Source organism: Dipteris shenzhenensis, chromosome 7 (assembly GCF_047967505.1).
Source record: "Dipteris shenzhenensis isolate YYH24624 ecotype China chromosome 7, Dip_SZ_1.0, whole genome shotgun sequence".
Taxonomy (NCBI): Eukaryota; Viridiplantae; Streptophyta; class Polypodiopsida; order Gleicheniales; family Dipteridaceae; genus Dipteris; species Dipteris shenzhenensis.
Window position 1 is genome coordinate 3289411 of NC_141602.1, and position 16989 is coordinate 3306399.

At 44.0% G+C, this 16989-nt stretch overlaps 1 protein-coding gene across 2 annotated transcripts in view; it reads right to left on the reverse strand.

The window, feature by feature from the left end:
* MAP1A (methionine aminopeptidase 1A) overlaps nucleotides 1-16989 on the reverse strand; it is a 216918-nt gene that overhangs the window by 123881 nt on the left and 76048 nt on the right. For both annotated transcript variants that reach the window (XM_087376968.1, XM_087376967.1), the window contains exon 4: nucleotides 9436-9621. In XM_087376968.1, coding sequence (XP_087233094.1) covers nucleotides 9436-9621 — 186 coding nt within the window. The remainder of the gene's footprint in view (nucleotides 1-9435; nucleotides 9622-16989) is intronic.

The window sequence follows — 16989 nt, forward strand, 5'->3', positions numbered from 1 at the left end:
CCTTTTGTTCTTCAATGTGATGCAAGCGGCAATAGTGTTGGAGTACTCATGCAGGAAGGCAGAGTGGTTGCATATGAGAGCAAGCTGCTCTGAGATGCTGAACACAACATGAATGTATATGAGCAAGAGTTGGTAGCTGTAATTCATGCTCTTACTGTGTGGAAGCACTATCTTTTAGGTGCTGATTTTTTTTATTTTTATGTGCGAATTGATCATCAATCGCTGCGATACTTTCTCACTCAAAGAAAGTTATCAGAAAAGCACATGAGATGGGTAAACTTCCTTTCCATTTTTCATTTTCAGATTGTACATGTGGCTGGAAAGAAAAATATAGTGGCTGATGCACTTTTAATAAGGCCACGTACGGAAGCTATGTCCAAGAAGCCACAGGTATCTGTAGTTACCATTGCTTATCACAATGAGCTAGATGCCATGAAGGACAATTATGCTACAGATGATGCTTTTGCACATATTTATGATCAGCTTATGGAGGGCAACAGGCATGATCATTATACACTTAAGGAGGGATTTATGATGATGCATGGAAAGCTGTGTGTAACGCAGCCATTGAGGCATAAGGTGCTCACTGAAAGTCATGCCCCACCGTATGCAGGGCATAGGGATATTGAGGCTACAGTCAAAGCAGTAGAGCACTACTTTTATTAGCCTTCACTTCAAAAGGATGTTGAGGCTTATGTCAGAACATGCATCACTTGTCAAAAGGTGAAGTATGACAGGCAGAAACAGCCCAGTTTACTTCAGCCTTTGCCTATACCAAATAGACCATGGCAGAGTATCGCCATGGATTTTGTTTTTGATCTCCCTCGCACTCCTTCTGGTCATGATGGCATTTGGACCATAATTTGCAGATTCAGCAAGATGGCTCGTTTCATTCTAGTAAGGAAGAAGATTACTTCAGAGCAGATAGCAAAGGAGTTCTAAAAATCTGTTTTCAAGTATCATGGGATGCCTGAGTCTATCGTGAGCGATAGCGATCCACGAATGACCAGCATGTTCTGGAGAGGTTTGTTTGAAGACATGGGAGCCTCACTGCTCTTTTCATCTTCTTATCATCCACAGTCTGATGGTCAATCAGAAGAGGCAAATTCTACAGCTTTGGATTTGCTCCGATGCTGTGTGTCTAAGCACAAAACAAAATGGGAACAGTACTTGCCACTGATTGAGTATGCATACAACAATACAGTGCACTCTTCCATGGGTAAGGCACCGTTTGAAATAGTGGAAGGAGCAAGGAAGGTTCCTCCTATCTTGCATACAAAGGAGAATTTTTTTGTGGCAGATGAGTATGTGGAGGATTTGCGGGCAGCCAATGAAAAGGTAAAATATGCCCTCCAACGCAACGCACGGACTTGGTTTTCACTAAAGGTGATTGGGTGTTGCTGTTTTTTCTTAAAGCACGCCTCAGGAACAAGAAAGGGAAGGTAAAGCTGTACACTAAGCTGAATATGAGGTACTACGGACCCTTTCAAGTTCTTGAGAAGATCAATGAGGTAGCTTACAGGCTAAAGCTACCTTAGCAGTGGACCATCCACAATGCTTTCCATGTTAGCTTGCTGAAGCCTTTTCATGGAGAAGTGCCACACGATATGCCAGTTGAAGAGCAACCTAAAGTTGATGAGCAAGATGAGCTCTTGATTCCTCAGCAGATTGTGGCACATAAGGAACGGAAAGTTAATGGTAGAGTGGTCAGATGCTATCATGTGAAGTGCAAGAACTATCCTGCAAACGATGCGATCTGGATGGAAGATAGTGAATTGGCAGATTCACCTCAGATTTTACAGCTCTACCTTGAGGCATTTGGTCTCGAGCCTACTGCGGTAGTCTCTCATGCCGGTTTAGCAAAGCATATATCTGGAGCATTACCGGATACTCATGGGGGCGCTAGTACCTCTGCAACCACAGTGCCGACAGGCTCACAAGATATCTAGAGGTCGCTTGGTGACACTACGGTTTCAATCTGAATGGAAGATAGTGAATTGGCAGATTCACCTCAGATTTTACAACTCTACCTTGAGGCATTTGGTCTTGAGCCTACTGCGGTAGTCTCTCATGCCGGTTTAGCAAAGCATATGTCTGGAGCATTACCGGATACTCATGGGGGTGCTAGTACCTCCGCAACCACAGTGCCGACAAGGCTCACACGATATCAGAGCTCGCTTGGTGACACTATGGTTTCACCCGAGGCAGTGATGCTGACAGTGTTTCTGCCATGAGACTTCTATGATGAGTAATCATGACACTCCACTTGGTTGATACACTACCATACGGATGGATCTATAGTCCTGTTGTATGTACATTGTATTTTTGGTACTTCATGTAATGTTGTACTATTGATTATGGGCTGTTTTATGCCTACTGTGACAACTTTTTCTATTTGCTGTAATTTTGGGACAGCAAACAAGATAGTTTGATGTTTCAAGAGGGGGGTATGTCACAAGGACGTGGTGGTGATGTTGAAGTGTCTAAATTAACTGTCACTGAATTTGGCCTACGGTACCAGGCTAGGGGCCTTAGTTAATGCCCAAAATGTACCTATGATTTTATGTGCAACAAGTGCAACTCCTAGTGCTATTAGAGTGGTTTCATTTTCTAAGGTCATTGGTTTGGTTCAGTGGAGCCATCCTTTAAAAACTGACCCCCTAGAGATCCTTCAAAATAGGGTCATTGGTTCCTTTGCACTAGGGTCATGGTGTGCCATCTGACCCCCTAGGTGCATTAAAAATCCCACCCCTCATTTTTCTTAGGTGTCTGCAGGTGGCCTATCTACTTGCCTTGTGTCACCTTTGGAAGCCCATGGAAGGCCCTGGATCCCTTCCTTGGCTTTCCTTTCTGTTTTGAGACTTCACCCCTACCAGAGCAGCCTCTTCTCTTCATGGCGGATTTCTGCAGCTCTCCCTTTGCTTGCTGAACTGGAATTTCATTCTTTCTTCGCGATAGTTCTCCTCCCCTTGGTGACCTCTGTTGCGCTTCTCATCCTACTTCTGGAGCTGTTTCGGGCTGAAACAGGCTCTTTCTGTTGGCTGCATTCTCATCTTCCTTCTACACTCTTTGCAACAGCCATTCCTGCTGAGTTCCTGCCAGGTTGGATGCCCTGCCATTGGCCCGGGAGAGGATTGGGGCACTGGTTGTGATACTCTCTTCTTGGGGGTGCAGTGGTTGGCCTTGGGCTCGGTAATGGCTTGGAAATGGGAAATGCATTGCTTGGCATGTTGTCAAACTGGTCTACTTGTGATTATGCATGTCTGCAGAAAGGAACCAAGGTAATAGCACTGGGAATTGTTCACTAGCACAGCCACAGGTTGGCGTGTTACTGGTTGCACTTGCGGGTGAGCTCATGAAGGGAGTCCCTTTGTATCTTTGAGCTAACCAGGTTAAATAAATACCGCAAGGGGCGCCAAGTGTTGGGGCCAACGGGTGTCACTCTCTATGCTTCTGAGTAGGGGCATTCTAGCCTCCCTTGTCTTGAATGGTTACATGATGCTGTGCAGTGAAGTTCTATGCTTTGACTTTTGTTTGTGAACAAAGGCAATCAATTAAGTTGGCTGTATTTTCTTCCTTGTGAGATAGTAGAGACAGATACACTGCTCTTAGTAATCTAAGGCCGGTTACATCGACTCCATGGGAAAGCTATGGTAAGACCTTGATGTTCGATATTCAAAAGGTCTTCCAATGAGACTACCATTTATGACCCCCTCCCTCTGACTTGATGCTTGTGGCGAATTGTTTAAGGGCCCTGTCAAATTTTACCATTGGAATGTTGGTAGGGAGGTGCATAAAAGAATAGGGGAAATGGGAGACCTACTACACTGCAGCGCCCTCCGCACACAGGGAGGAATAAATGAACATGCGTGAATTGCTGCATCTGCAAATACAACTGCCAAGTGTTGCCTATGCTCCTCGTCATCTTTCAAGTGCACAATAATGTCATCAAAGAATGTAACCACAAAAACTCCTGTGCTCTCTGAAAATGCAATCCATCATACGATTGAACGTAGCAGGAGCATTGGTCAAACCAAATGGCATAACAAGAAACTCATAAAGCCCAAAAGTGGTCTTGAAGGCAATCTTAGGTAAATCTTCTGGCCTGATTTATATCTGATGGTAACCACTCTTCAAGTCAATGTGACTACCTCTAATCGATCCAAGATATCATCAACGCGTGGAATAGGAAATCGATTCTTGATAGAGATCTTATTCAAAGCCCTGTAGTCAATACACATTCTCCAAGATCCATCCTTCTTCTGGCACAAGTAGGATGGGAGAACAATATGGAGAAGAGCATGGCTGAATCAGCCCTTTCTGTAACAATTCATTCACCTAACACATGATCTCCTCCTGCTGTGAACTGATTCTCCCTTCGAATTTACATCAATGACTTGGGTTTTACCCCTATAAGTCAAAGTAAGCTTCTTGTCATGTGTATCTATGATAGCATGCACACGGTACATCCAAGGCATCCCCAGCAAAACATCACACTCAGGTAAAGGCATCACATAGAAATCCTCATAGTCCACATCCCTGAATGTGAATCCGTAGCTTCCCTATGATAGGAGTGACAGGGGTACTAAGCTCCGGATAGCCATGTTGGCCTCACAAAGAGGACCAATCTCCTTTGGTCGAAAACCCAACTGAGCTGCAAGTTCACAAGTAATGAAATTTGCTTTGGCTCCTGAATCAAAGAAGCAGAGACAATGCTAATCCCGTAGCTTGCCCCATGCTCTGCACATCTCTGTCTTCTTCTCATCATGCTCACCCCCTATAATGTCAGGTATATGGCCAACACTTGGCTTGGGCTTCTTGCCTCTAGGGTCCTCTCTATTGCCTTGATTAGTGTCAGCCCGAGTTACAGCAGGTTCTTTCCTCTTCTTGTTATGCAATCTGCTGCCCTATGACCCGTCTCTGTGCAGAGAAAACAACTTGTTCCTCTCCTCAGGAGTGAGAGAAGAGGGCTGTTGTTTTCTTTTTTTTTGCAAAAAAGAGACTTCTATTAAGTAAGAAAGAAACTCGCTAGTGCAAGCTCTGTGCGGAAATACAACATACTAAGCATGTAATAAAAAACACCTCAGAAGAATGAGGTAGAAAGAAACCAAGGCTGAGGCTGAAAATGCCAACTCAACCCTGTAGAAGTCTCAGCAAGGAAGGGAGAGTCTCTCCAATCCCCGAGAAAAGTAACTCTCCTAGAGGAGGCTGCTCGAGAGGATCCCTACATGGTCACCCATATGGCCATCAGAGTGTGTACCGTATCTGTCCAAGTACTGGCCAATATCTGAGAAGGGTGAACCTAAGAACCCTCCATTGCCTCAATGCATCTGCCTCTCCAAATGTGCCATGCTGCAATGCTAGCTAAAACCTCCCATGGAGAGTCAACCGAGGAATGAGCAGCCCTGAAGAGAGTGGCCGGAACATCCTCTAAAGAGCACGACTCCACAAGGTGTCGTCGGATGTGTAGAGCCCAAGACGAGTCATGTCTCTCGAAGAAAACCTGGGGCCCTGAGAGAGTCAAGCCACTGATCCCCAAGTCATATAGAAGGGGAGGTGAACAAAAGTGCTGAAAAGTCTTGCAATCCCCTTCCATATGATTCTCACCTGTCTGCAATCCCAAAGGCAGTGTTGTACTGTCTCCGAAGCAAAAAGGCAATGAGGGCAAGTAGGGTCACAGCCCCGAACCTGGATCTCCAATGATTCACTACTATCCCACCATGAATAGAAAGCCAAAAGAAGAGAGTGATTTTTCTATTCTGGTGGGATTTCCAGAGCCTCTACCAAAAAAATTTCTACAAGTCTGCAGAAATCTGATAATTCTCCCAATGAGGAGCTCTGGTGGGCCTCCAATCCCTACAGCTGAGCTGGAATTTCCTCGCATTACTGATCGTGTAACGAAAGAAGGGGATGCCCTTCTCTCGGTGCCCTTCATCTAAGGCTGCTGTTTTCTCCTTTGTCCTGCCACAAACTTTGATTTAAGAGGGACTTTGCCAGCTTGCTATGGTTTCTTAAGCTCCTCCTTGAAGTTGCTCTTGAAACCTGAGACTATGCCCTGCATGAGTAAGCTGTGTTGGCATTCTCTATCAACTATGACATGCTGGAAATATGTGTCTTAGTGCAATAGTCCCTCAACTCTTTGGGAAGACCATAACAATGCTTTTCAGCTTGCTCTGAAATAGCGACTGTTCTGTAAGAGCTCACAGGTAGAAGCGCATCCCAAAATTTCTTGTTGTAATTCTCAAGATTCCTACATTCCTTAGCATTCAAGTTATGCCACTGAGTCATGACATCCACTTCAAAAGTAGTGGTGAGCCATGCGGCTGAGAATGCCTTTTTGAATTCAAACCATGTAGCACATGTCTGGCCCTGAAGGAGAAGGTTAGACCACCACTGCATGGCATTTCCCTTAAGGAATGTGCCTGCCTTCCTGATTTTCGAAGACTCTTTGAAGTACCCTCCAGCAAAAGCCAAATCGAATTGCTCCAAGAAGGTAAGAGCCTTCATTCTATCTGCATGACCATTCAAGGTCTCAAACTTCACTGCTGCCCCCCCTTCTTGAGCCTGGGCTCCAGCTGATCATAGCCAGGGGGCTGCAAATAAAGGGGCCGCTGTCCTTGGGGTCCTTCAGGAGCTTGAAGAACACCCCCCACAGCTGGGTTTGCAGGCACAAGTGGTACTGGCTGAGTGTGTGACATCATAGGGCTGCCTCCCTCAAATCCAGGTTGTATCCCCACATTAGCATGCAAAGAATTTGGGGCTGGCTGTGAGGTCATGGCCTGAAAAATGGATCCTCCTCCAAAGTGTGTAGGCTGAACCACATACTGTGGTTGGGCTTGCTGCCCTTGCTGCACATTCTGAGCATTACTATCATGCTCATTCCCATTTGGTCCCTGCCTCTGTGGCACTGCAAGTGGCTGTACCACTAGTGTAGGTGGCTCTGATAGTGGATGTACCACTGATGTCGGTGGCTCTGGTAGTGGCTGTCCCACATGCATCTGTGGACCCTCAATGGGTTGTGCCTCTACCCTTGGCATCAAAGCTGGATTATGCACAATCTCAGCAAAGCTCTGAGTGAACTGAGTCAAAACTTGCAACATAGAAGCCATCTGTGTTTGCATTACTGCCATATCATTTGCCTGCACACTTGGGTCAACACCCAACACAACTGTACCCATAGGATTTTGCATGTGTGGAGCTGGCTGCCCCAATGCATCAGCTTGAACATTCTGCCCTTAATGGGCTGCATTCTGCACTCTTATTCCAGGGTGTGCTCCCCTTATCTGTGGCTCTGGGTCAGACACTGAGTGTGCATCATAACCAAGTCTGATATTATCCATATCCAAAAGCAATGGATGGCTGTACCAAAATCAGCAAAGGCTTACCCTATCCAAGCTGCCCAGGGACTCCTTTGAATGATTTGATGAGGGTCCCGGCAATGGAACCACTGCAACCGGCCTTAGATCACTAAGGGCAGTGTATCTGTCTCTACTATCTCACAAGGAAGAAAATACAGCCATCTTAATTGATTGCCTTTGTTCACAAACAAAACTCAAAGCATAGAACTTCACTGCACAGCATCATGTACCAAAATCAGCAAAGGCTTTCCCTATCCAAGCTGCCCAGGGACTCTTTTGAATGATTTGATGAGGGTCCCGGCAATGGAACCACTGCAACCGGCCTTAGATCACTAAGGGCAGTGTATCTGTCTCTACTATCTCACAAGGAAGAAAATACAGCCATCTTAATTGATTGCCTTTGTTCACAAACAAAACTCAAAGCATAGAACTTCACTGCACAGCATCATGTAACCATTCAAGACAAGGGAGGCTAGAATGCCCCTACTCAGAAGCATAGAGAGTCACACCTGTTGGCCCCAACACTTGGCGCCCCTTGCCGTATTTATTTAACCTGGTTAGCTCAAAGATACAAAGGGACTCCCTTCATGAGCTCACCCGCAGGTGCAACCCAGTACAACGCCAACCTGTGGCTGTGCTAGTGACCAATTCCCAGTGCTATTACCTTGGTTCCTTTCAGCAGACATGCATAATCACAAGTAGACCAGTTTGACAGCATGCCAAGCAATGCATTTCCCATTTCCAAGCCATTACCGAGCCCAAGGCCAACCACTGCACCCCCATGAAGAGAGTATCACAACCAGTGCCCCAATCCTCTCCCGAGGCAACGGCAGGGCATCCAACCTGGCAGGAACTCAGTAGGAATGGCTGTAGCAAAGAGTGTATAAGGAAGATGAGAATTCAGCCAACAGAAAGAGCCTGTTTCAGCCCGAAACAGCTCCAGAAGTAGGATGAGAAGCGGACAGCAAACTCTGGTATGAGAGAGCTGCCAAGGAGTGTCTTCCAACAACAGAAAAGATCAGAGAGAAGTGCGTCCAGCAAGCTGTAGCAGATCAGCCAAGAATGCGCCCACCAGAACAGAGTTTACAGCCCACAAATAGCTCCGTTTTCAGTGCGCCTCGCACTAGGCAGGAGCAGGAAGAGAGGTGCCCATGAATATGGCTTCAGATGCAGAAAAGATGAGCTTCTGTCGCGAAGAAAGTCGAAAACAGCTTCAAAAGTGGCCCAGAATGAAAGCGCCCAGGTCCCAGAAGCATGCCAACAACAGAGGTCACCAAGGGGAGGAGAACTGTCTCGAAGAAAGCATGAAATTCCTTCAGCAAGCAAAGGGAGAGCTGCAGAAATCCGCCATGAAGAGAATGAGGCTGCTCTGGTAGGGGTGAAGTCTCAAAACAGAAAGGAAAGCCAAGGGATCCAGAGGCTTCCCAAGGTGACACAAGGCAAGCAGATAGGCCACCAGCAGACACCTAAGAAGGCTCTCTAGGGGGTCAGTTTTTAAAGGATGACCCCATTGAACCAAACCAATGACCTTAGAAAATGAAACCACTCTAACAGCACCAGGAGTTGCACTTGTTGCACATAAAATCATAGGTACCTTTTGGGCATTAACTAATGCCCCTAGCCTGATACCCTAGGCCAAATTCAGTGACAGTTAGTTTAGACACTTCACCATCACCACCACGTCCCCGTGACACTCGACACAAGCCATCCTTGATTAACTGTAACATGTGTGCATGCATGGTTATAACATATTAAACAAACAAACTAAGCATATGCTCTTACAAAAATGTCATTACACATAACATCAGATATAGCTAACGAGATGATGAAAAAGAAGTGGCCATATGGACCACAATAGAACAAAACAAGATCCGAGAAAAAGCAAAGGGATGAAATTGACAGTAGGATGACCACAAAAGTAGTGATTCAAGTAGGCAGCAGGACCCAAAAGAGTGAAAAAATCAACCTGTTTTCTCTTTTCAGTCACATAGAACAATTTTACTTGTTTAAAACGACAAAGAAACAAAGAGAACAATGACCAATAGAAATGGACCAAAAAACATTGGAAGTAGCATACCCTGTCCAATCAAAAAAAGGCATTTGTGCAGATCGGGTTTGCCCCTTTTTTAAGCAGTACAGCCAGCCCTGTGACAATGCCTCCGATATTTGCTGCTGAGGACTGTCTGCTTTTGGTGCTGATTGTCTCACTTCTGTATGAACTATTTTATGTGAACTCCATGCAGCTTTGAAACATTCCTGAGAGCTACATCAACCAGTACAGAAATTTTTCAACTGAAGTCGTCATAAGAAAACATAAGGCAACCAGCCTGTCAGCCATGAGCTTGATGCACAGATTAAAAATTGTTTTATCAGTTGTTATTCTGTCTAATCAGGTGAGCGACGAGAAAAAGCATCTTGAATACATCAAGCTAAGAAAGAATTAAGATAACAAGGTACCAAAAGCTGATGGCATGTCAACAATAGAGCCATTTGCAAGGATGAAAGGTCCTTAGCAGCAAATGTAGCAAACTGAAAAGGCACATGAAAGGCCAAAGGGACTTTTTTTTAACTAAAACTAACTCAAATAGATGCCAAACCTTTTTCCATAGCCAATGCCCTGTAACACTGCTGGCAACCGCCCCTTCCACGTATTAATTTTTTTTCCATGGAATTCAAAAAGAAACAAAAAACTACACCTTACATGTCCATTTCTCCAGTTCTTATCGACAACCCCTCAAGAAGCTGCTACTCACGTGCTTTTCTTGGAGGTAAAAAGTGGCTATCAAGCTTAGTCACTAACAATAAGGGCTTACAACTTGAAAACAACTCCGACAAACAACCTTGCCAAATCAGGGGTTTTCATATTTCTCCTAGTTGGAGTTATCTTGTTCAATGTATCAACATAAAGTCATCAATTCTATGTGTTCTAGGTAAAGACACAATAAATCCTGAGAGATACTTTCCCCACTTGCAAAATGGAATCTCCAGTGAATGAAGCAAACGGCCCCCTCTACTTTATTTCATTGACACTTTTGGAACTTCACAACATATTCTTGCACCTCCTTATTTATACCAGGCCACACGATCTGTCTCTACAAAAGAGCATAAGTCTTCTAAATTCCTAGATGTCCCACACTCGGACTATCATGACATTCAAAATAGTGTCTTTATCATCCAAAATACACACTATAGCCTTATAGAGTAGATAAGCATCTGCTATAGTATACTTTTGCCACTTGTGTCCTTGCTCTGCATCAACTATTATTCTTCACCAACCACAAGTACAATTACATATATCTAGATGAATCAAGGAACATGCCTGAACTCATCCTCTAAAGACACAATACAATGCAGTTTCAATCTCATGATAGTCACTCACAAGGAGAAATTTGCCACTAATACGACAGGAACATATATCTAATGAATCTAGAAACATGCTCAAACTCATTCTCTAAATACACAACACATAGTGTAGTTTCAATCTCATGATAGTCAATCACAAGGTTGAAAACCATAAACTCCATCACACATAGCAGGGACTAGATACTCTGGCATCCCTACCATTGTCATCAGTGCCCAACATGGGTGTCAATCATAGTATAACCATATGCTCTCACTCATACAAATCCACAATGTTAGCAGTGTCCAACGTGGGTCTTGGAACTGAGTTTTCATCAACAATCTGGAGGCAAAGGGCAGACTCAGCAATCACAAAGACTGGCAGACTAATCCAAAAAAGTCCATATCCTCTTCAATCAAGCTATAACCGCTTATGAAGAATATACTTTTCATTTTAGCCTCTCCCAAATGAACATTTTTAAAAAAAAATGCTCATACAATCTAGCTGATAGGGCAATGCAACCACTCAAGATAGAAAGAATCTATCGCAAATAAGCAAGCTGCAACATGGAGGAAACTTCACAAGGTGAAATTTGAATGTCCACTAATATGATGGGAACATATATCTAATGAATCCAAAAGCATGCCCAACTCATCCTCTAAAAACGCAACACACAATGCAGTTTCAAGTCACAAGGTTGAAGACCATGAACTCCATCATGCATAGCAAGGACTAGCTCCTATGACATCCCCAATGATGTCATCAGTGCCTACATATGGTACGCTCTCACACAAGAAATTTCACACACCACATCCTCTTAGAAAGTGTTACTAATTTCACAAGCTTCTGGTAGCTGTTCTTCACTGCCAACCATCAGCATTGAAATTATAAGATAACCTTTACAGGGCCACTATTTTTACAACTTTTCAAGTTTTACACTAAATGCGATCAAGTTCACATTTACCCCTCAAGGACTCGAGGAGCTCATTGTAAAACTCAGCTCATTTATCATAGGCATCTGTCTCAATGCATCAACTACCACATATCTCAATTGGATATCAAGCTCTTCAATCCGTTCAACCTACCTACCCTTTCGACTTTTCAGCTTAGGCTGATTGCACAACCTCCTGGTACTCTCTTGGCCAAACAGAATTTCAAACTTAGCAAGTACATTGCAGCAGTTGCAACTTGCTATCATGCTTAATGAGCTGAAAACCTCTTTCAACTTTCTCAAAATTACTTTCCTTTCCCTTAAGCTGATACATAGTAGGTACTGCAACCCTAGCATAATCCTTGACAAGTCTCCAATAAAACCCCATGAGACCAAGGAATATTTGCAGCTCTTCTAGAGTAGTCAAACTAGGCTACTCTAGAATAGCTTTAACTTTCTTTGGTGCATACCTAGTCTCTTCTCAAAGATAGCATCGTAAGTCAATCTTATAAAAACTTATCTCCTTGTAATTGATCAAAGAGTTCATCAATATGAAGCATTGGATATTTATTTTTAATGGCTACCTTATTAAGGGCACGATGATCTATGCACAATAGCATAGATCCATTTTTTTAGAAACTATCAAGAACTAGAACAGCCCAAGGGAAACTACTTGACTAAATCTGCCCTTCCCTAAGGTACTCAAATGATTGCTGCTCTACTTCCTTTGCTTCCATTCAATTAAGCACTAAGATACTTTGAAATAGAAGCACCTCTTGCAAATAATTCTATACTGGTTCCCCCCTACTTGGAGTACCACCACTATTGTGCCGATCACAAAGCAGGGCCATGGACACGTGGAATTACTGCACCCTCATAATTGGCCACACAATGGCCAAGATCTATGGATAATTTGCTTACAGACCATCACCGTCATCACTTCACTATGTATGCTCATGGCCATGATTACTTATTAGATAGTTTGGCTCATACATGTAATAATTTGCTTACAGACCATGGCCAAGATCACTATACTATGTATGCTCATAGTTTCAATGCTTTCCTGTTGCAGTACAAGAAGTATAGTACACTTTTGTTAACATTCAATGCGTAGAGCATGAGATGGTTTGGTCTACCATCTCATCGTCCCGTTGTGTGTGTCTTGACCACATTTTCACTCCACGGGTTGTCATCGAGGATGATCGAATGTGTAGATACATGAGATGGTTTGGTCTATCATCTCATCGTCATGTTGTGTGTCTCTTGACCACATTTTCACCCCACGGGTTGTCATCGAGGATGCGAGATCAAGATCCCAAAAAGTCTACGCTTGCTTTGTAAACTTTTGGAAGGCCTTTGACAGAGTCCCATGAGCCCGCACGATTAGGAGACTCCAAGGAGATGCAAATACCAATAGACATGATATGGTGGGTGATGAACCTATATGAGTTAGTCAGAGGGTGAGTACGCACCCCTGGAGGCCTATCAGATCGCATTGAGAGCACAACCGGACTGAAGCAAGGATGTCCCCTCTCACAGACACTCTTTCCGCAGTACATTGATGAGATAGTAATATTCATTGGGCACCTAGGAGGGGAGGGATCCTTGCTTGTTGATCTGATGATATAGATATTGTATGCAGACAACATAGTCCTCACCTCCTCTTCGGCAGCACGCCTACAAAGACACCTAAAGGCCCTAAAGGTGTTTTGCAAGGAGAGAAATCTGACAGTCAACCTTGTTGGCAAGATCAAGGTCATGATCTTCAACACCTCACAAGCAATATTTCATCGACATAGCTTCACTTACCGAGTAGAGAAAGTTGAGATAGTAAAGTCATAAACCTATCTAGGGGCAGTCCTCCCAAGCCAGTTTTCACGACGACTCGTGCAACCAAGGTAGAAAGCTCTACCTCGACTTGAGTGACGATACTTTCAAGCACACATCTAGGACCCTTCAATCAAGCGATTGCTATTTGATACATGACAGCCATGTATGCTGCATCTGAAACTTTTCTCATTACTGCAAGCTTCGTTTACTGCTAAAACAGCTCTCTAGCTCTCACCTCCCTCACTCTCTCTCACACAACACACTAGGGCCCAGGACAACAGTCGGGCTAGACCCTCCCGAAGGTCTTTATCACTTGAAAAATTCTGAGTACAGAGAGTTCAACGTAGAGTTGTTGTTACAAAGTTCAAAACGTGAATAGTTTTTCAAAGAGCTCAAGGCTTATTCATTTGGCAACATGCCAACTTTCCTAATTACATGTCACTAGGGGCAACTCTAGAGTCCTCGAAGCACTTGGTCATGCGAGTGATCTCCAAAGCGCTCACCTAGCTCCATATTGCTTGGTTCTTCAATCCTTCTTAGTTCCTGCAACCATTAACTAAAGTGCACAACCATGGCACCCATTAATGGTCAGCGCTTTGCATGCAAATAATAATATGTAGACTAATCCTAGTCACTATGGGCGTCCCCACCAAGCAAACATGTGAACAAAACATAGAACACAATTCTTGGTCGAGGTCAACCTTCTTGGTCATAATTAAGGGGCTTGACCATCAGTCAAAGCGCCTTAATTATGGCAACCGAAGTTGGTGCACCTTGGTTAACGAAGTTAACCCTCTTTGCGTAAGCCAAGTCTCGTTGACCGAAGTCAACAATCATTACCGGAGTCAACACCTTGGTTCTTTGGCTAACTGTGGTTAACCATTTTGGCTAAAGCCAAGTGTCCCCAACCGAGGTTAGCTTACTTAACCGAGATTAAGTATCTTTGACCGAAGTTAAGACTTTCACCAAATGAAAGTAACTCTTTGAACAGAATTTAAAAAATGAAGAACTCATTAATTATGATCAATAAATGGTAAACTTATGCTTTGACTTTGGAATATTTATAGCTAGGTGACATCCCCTCGGCTTCTATTCACTTAACCTCGACTAAAAGGCTTCCTTGTAAACATCCAAAAGTTGTGGATGATTAGACAACATGTCTTCATCCATCCACTAGGCATCCAATGTTGAATAATTCTTAAACTTTACAAGGTATCTGTAAAATTCCTTGCCCTGAGGGCCTTTGTGTACAATATGGTACACAATCTGCTCTAGCTGAAGGACCTCCTTGTAAAGAGTACAACACAAAAGTGAGTAGGATAAGGTTTTGTCCTAGTGACAAAACCTTAGTAGTCACTAACTATAGTTAGTGAACTAACTGCAGTTAGGGGGAAAAACCTCTAAATGAGGGAAAAGTGCCCCTAACTAACTTATTATATTACATTGGTCACTGCTGAATTATATCTATAATTCCAACACCCCCCTGCAGTGCCAATGTCATGTACAAGGCTGATCAATCACCAAACGGATATAAGTTCAGGGCACTGCGAAATGCCTCAAACTTCTCACGTGGTAGCGCTTTGGTGAAAATATCTGCAACGTTGTCATGTGTGGACACAAAGATCATACTGATCTCTCCTGCATGCAACTTCTCTCTGACGTAGTGATAGTGAACCTCAATGTGCTTCGTGCGAGCATGAAACACTGGATTCTTTGCCACTGCAATGGCACTCTGACTATCAGTGAGAATTGGAGAAGGACCCTCCAAAGACAGATGAAGATCAGCAAATAAACGTCTCAGCCAGACACATTCAACTGTTGCTGTGAAAGCTGCCCTGTACTCAGCTTCACATGATGAGGTAGCCACTGTAGATTGTTTCTTGCTCAGCCATGAAATGCAAGATTTTCCCAAAAAGAAACAATTGCCACTAGTGGACTGCATAGTGTCATAATCACCAGCCCAATCTGAATCACTGTAGGCATACATCTGCAAGTCACCCCCCCTGGGAAAAAGTAAGCCAAAAGACTTGGTGCCTTGCAAATAACGGAAGATGCGCTTAACTGCCTGCCAATGCATAGTTTTGGGGCTGTGCATGTACCTGCTCACCTGAGATACTGCAAACTGAATATCAGGCCTAGTATTGCACAGATATATGAGGCATCCAACAGCTTGACTGTAAAGTGTGGCATCAACTGATTCTCCTGCATCATGCATTGTGAGTTTCAGCCCCGGTTCCATAGGAGTAGATATGGGCTTACACTCTTGCATGTTAAATCTGTCCAAAAGTTTCTGAACATACTTGGACTGAGACATAACAGTGCCACGTCTCTCATGAGAGAACTGGATCCCCAAATAAAAGTGAAGCAGCCCCAAATCTGACATATCAAAGTGGGTCTGCAAATCAGTTTTGAAATCTGCAATTTTGTCGTCATTGGACCCTGTGAGCAGTAAGTCATCAACATAAAGAAGGATGACTAATATTTCCCCCCCATCCATCTTGATGTAGAGGGTGCTCTCAGTAGGACTATTGTGCAGCCCCTTGCTGGTCAAAAAGGCATGTATCTTGGCATACCATGCACGAGGGGCCTGTTTCAGCCCATATAAAGCTTTATTAAGCTTGCAGACTTGAAGTGCATTTGCTGTAATTCCAAAACCCGGAGGTGGTTTGACATACACCTCTTCCAGCAAGTCCCCATTTAAGAAGGCTGTTTTTATGTCCAACTGATGAACATTCCACTCAAAATGTGCAGCCATTGCAATTACTGATCGGATGGTGGTCATCCGGGATGTAGGAGCAAAAGTCTCCTCATAATCTATGCCCTTTTTCTGAGCATAGCCTTTAGCAACCAGCCTGGCTTTATATCTGTCAATGGAGCCATCTGGCTTCCGTTTGACTTTAAATACCCATCGTGTGCCAATAGCATGTTTACCCTGTGGCAAGTCCACAACATCCCAAGTCTGATTTTTTGCAATGGACTGCAACTCATCGTGCATGGCATTCATCCAATGCACATTACCTTGTGCCTCTTCAAATGTGGCAGGCTCCTCTTCATCAAGGAGAGTACCTGCATATGCTGATTCCACTGCATTAGCACCTTCCATGTGCCTTGCTGCACTGCGAGTCCTGCCAGGTAACGGAGCATCAAGTTTACTCTCCCGGAGAGTCTGTAACAGCCAGTTTGGGACTGTTTTTGCTGCATGTATGTCTGCAATTTCTTGCTGCACCGCTTGTTCCACTGCCTGTGGAGGAGGCATGACATCCTGTGGCGGAACTGAAGCATTTGAAGGTTGCTGTAAATTCTGATTTGGATCAGAAAAATCAGCAGGGGAACCCAAAGCAATGGGTAGCAACCCTTGAAAGACATCTTCTGAAGGTGAAGGCATTTGAAAATCAGCCTGAGTGTGAGCTGAATTTTCAGAAAATATCACATCTCTACTTACAATGATTTTGCGTGTAGCAGGATTGTAGAGACGATACCCCTTGCTTTCTGCACTGTATCCAACAAATATGCATTTGATGGCTTTATCT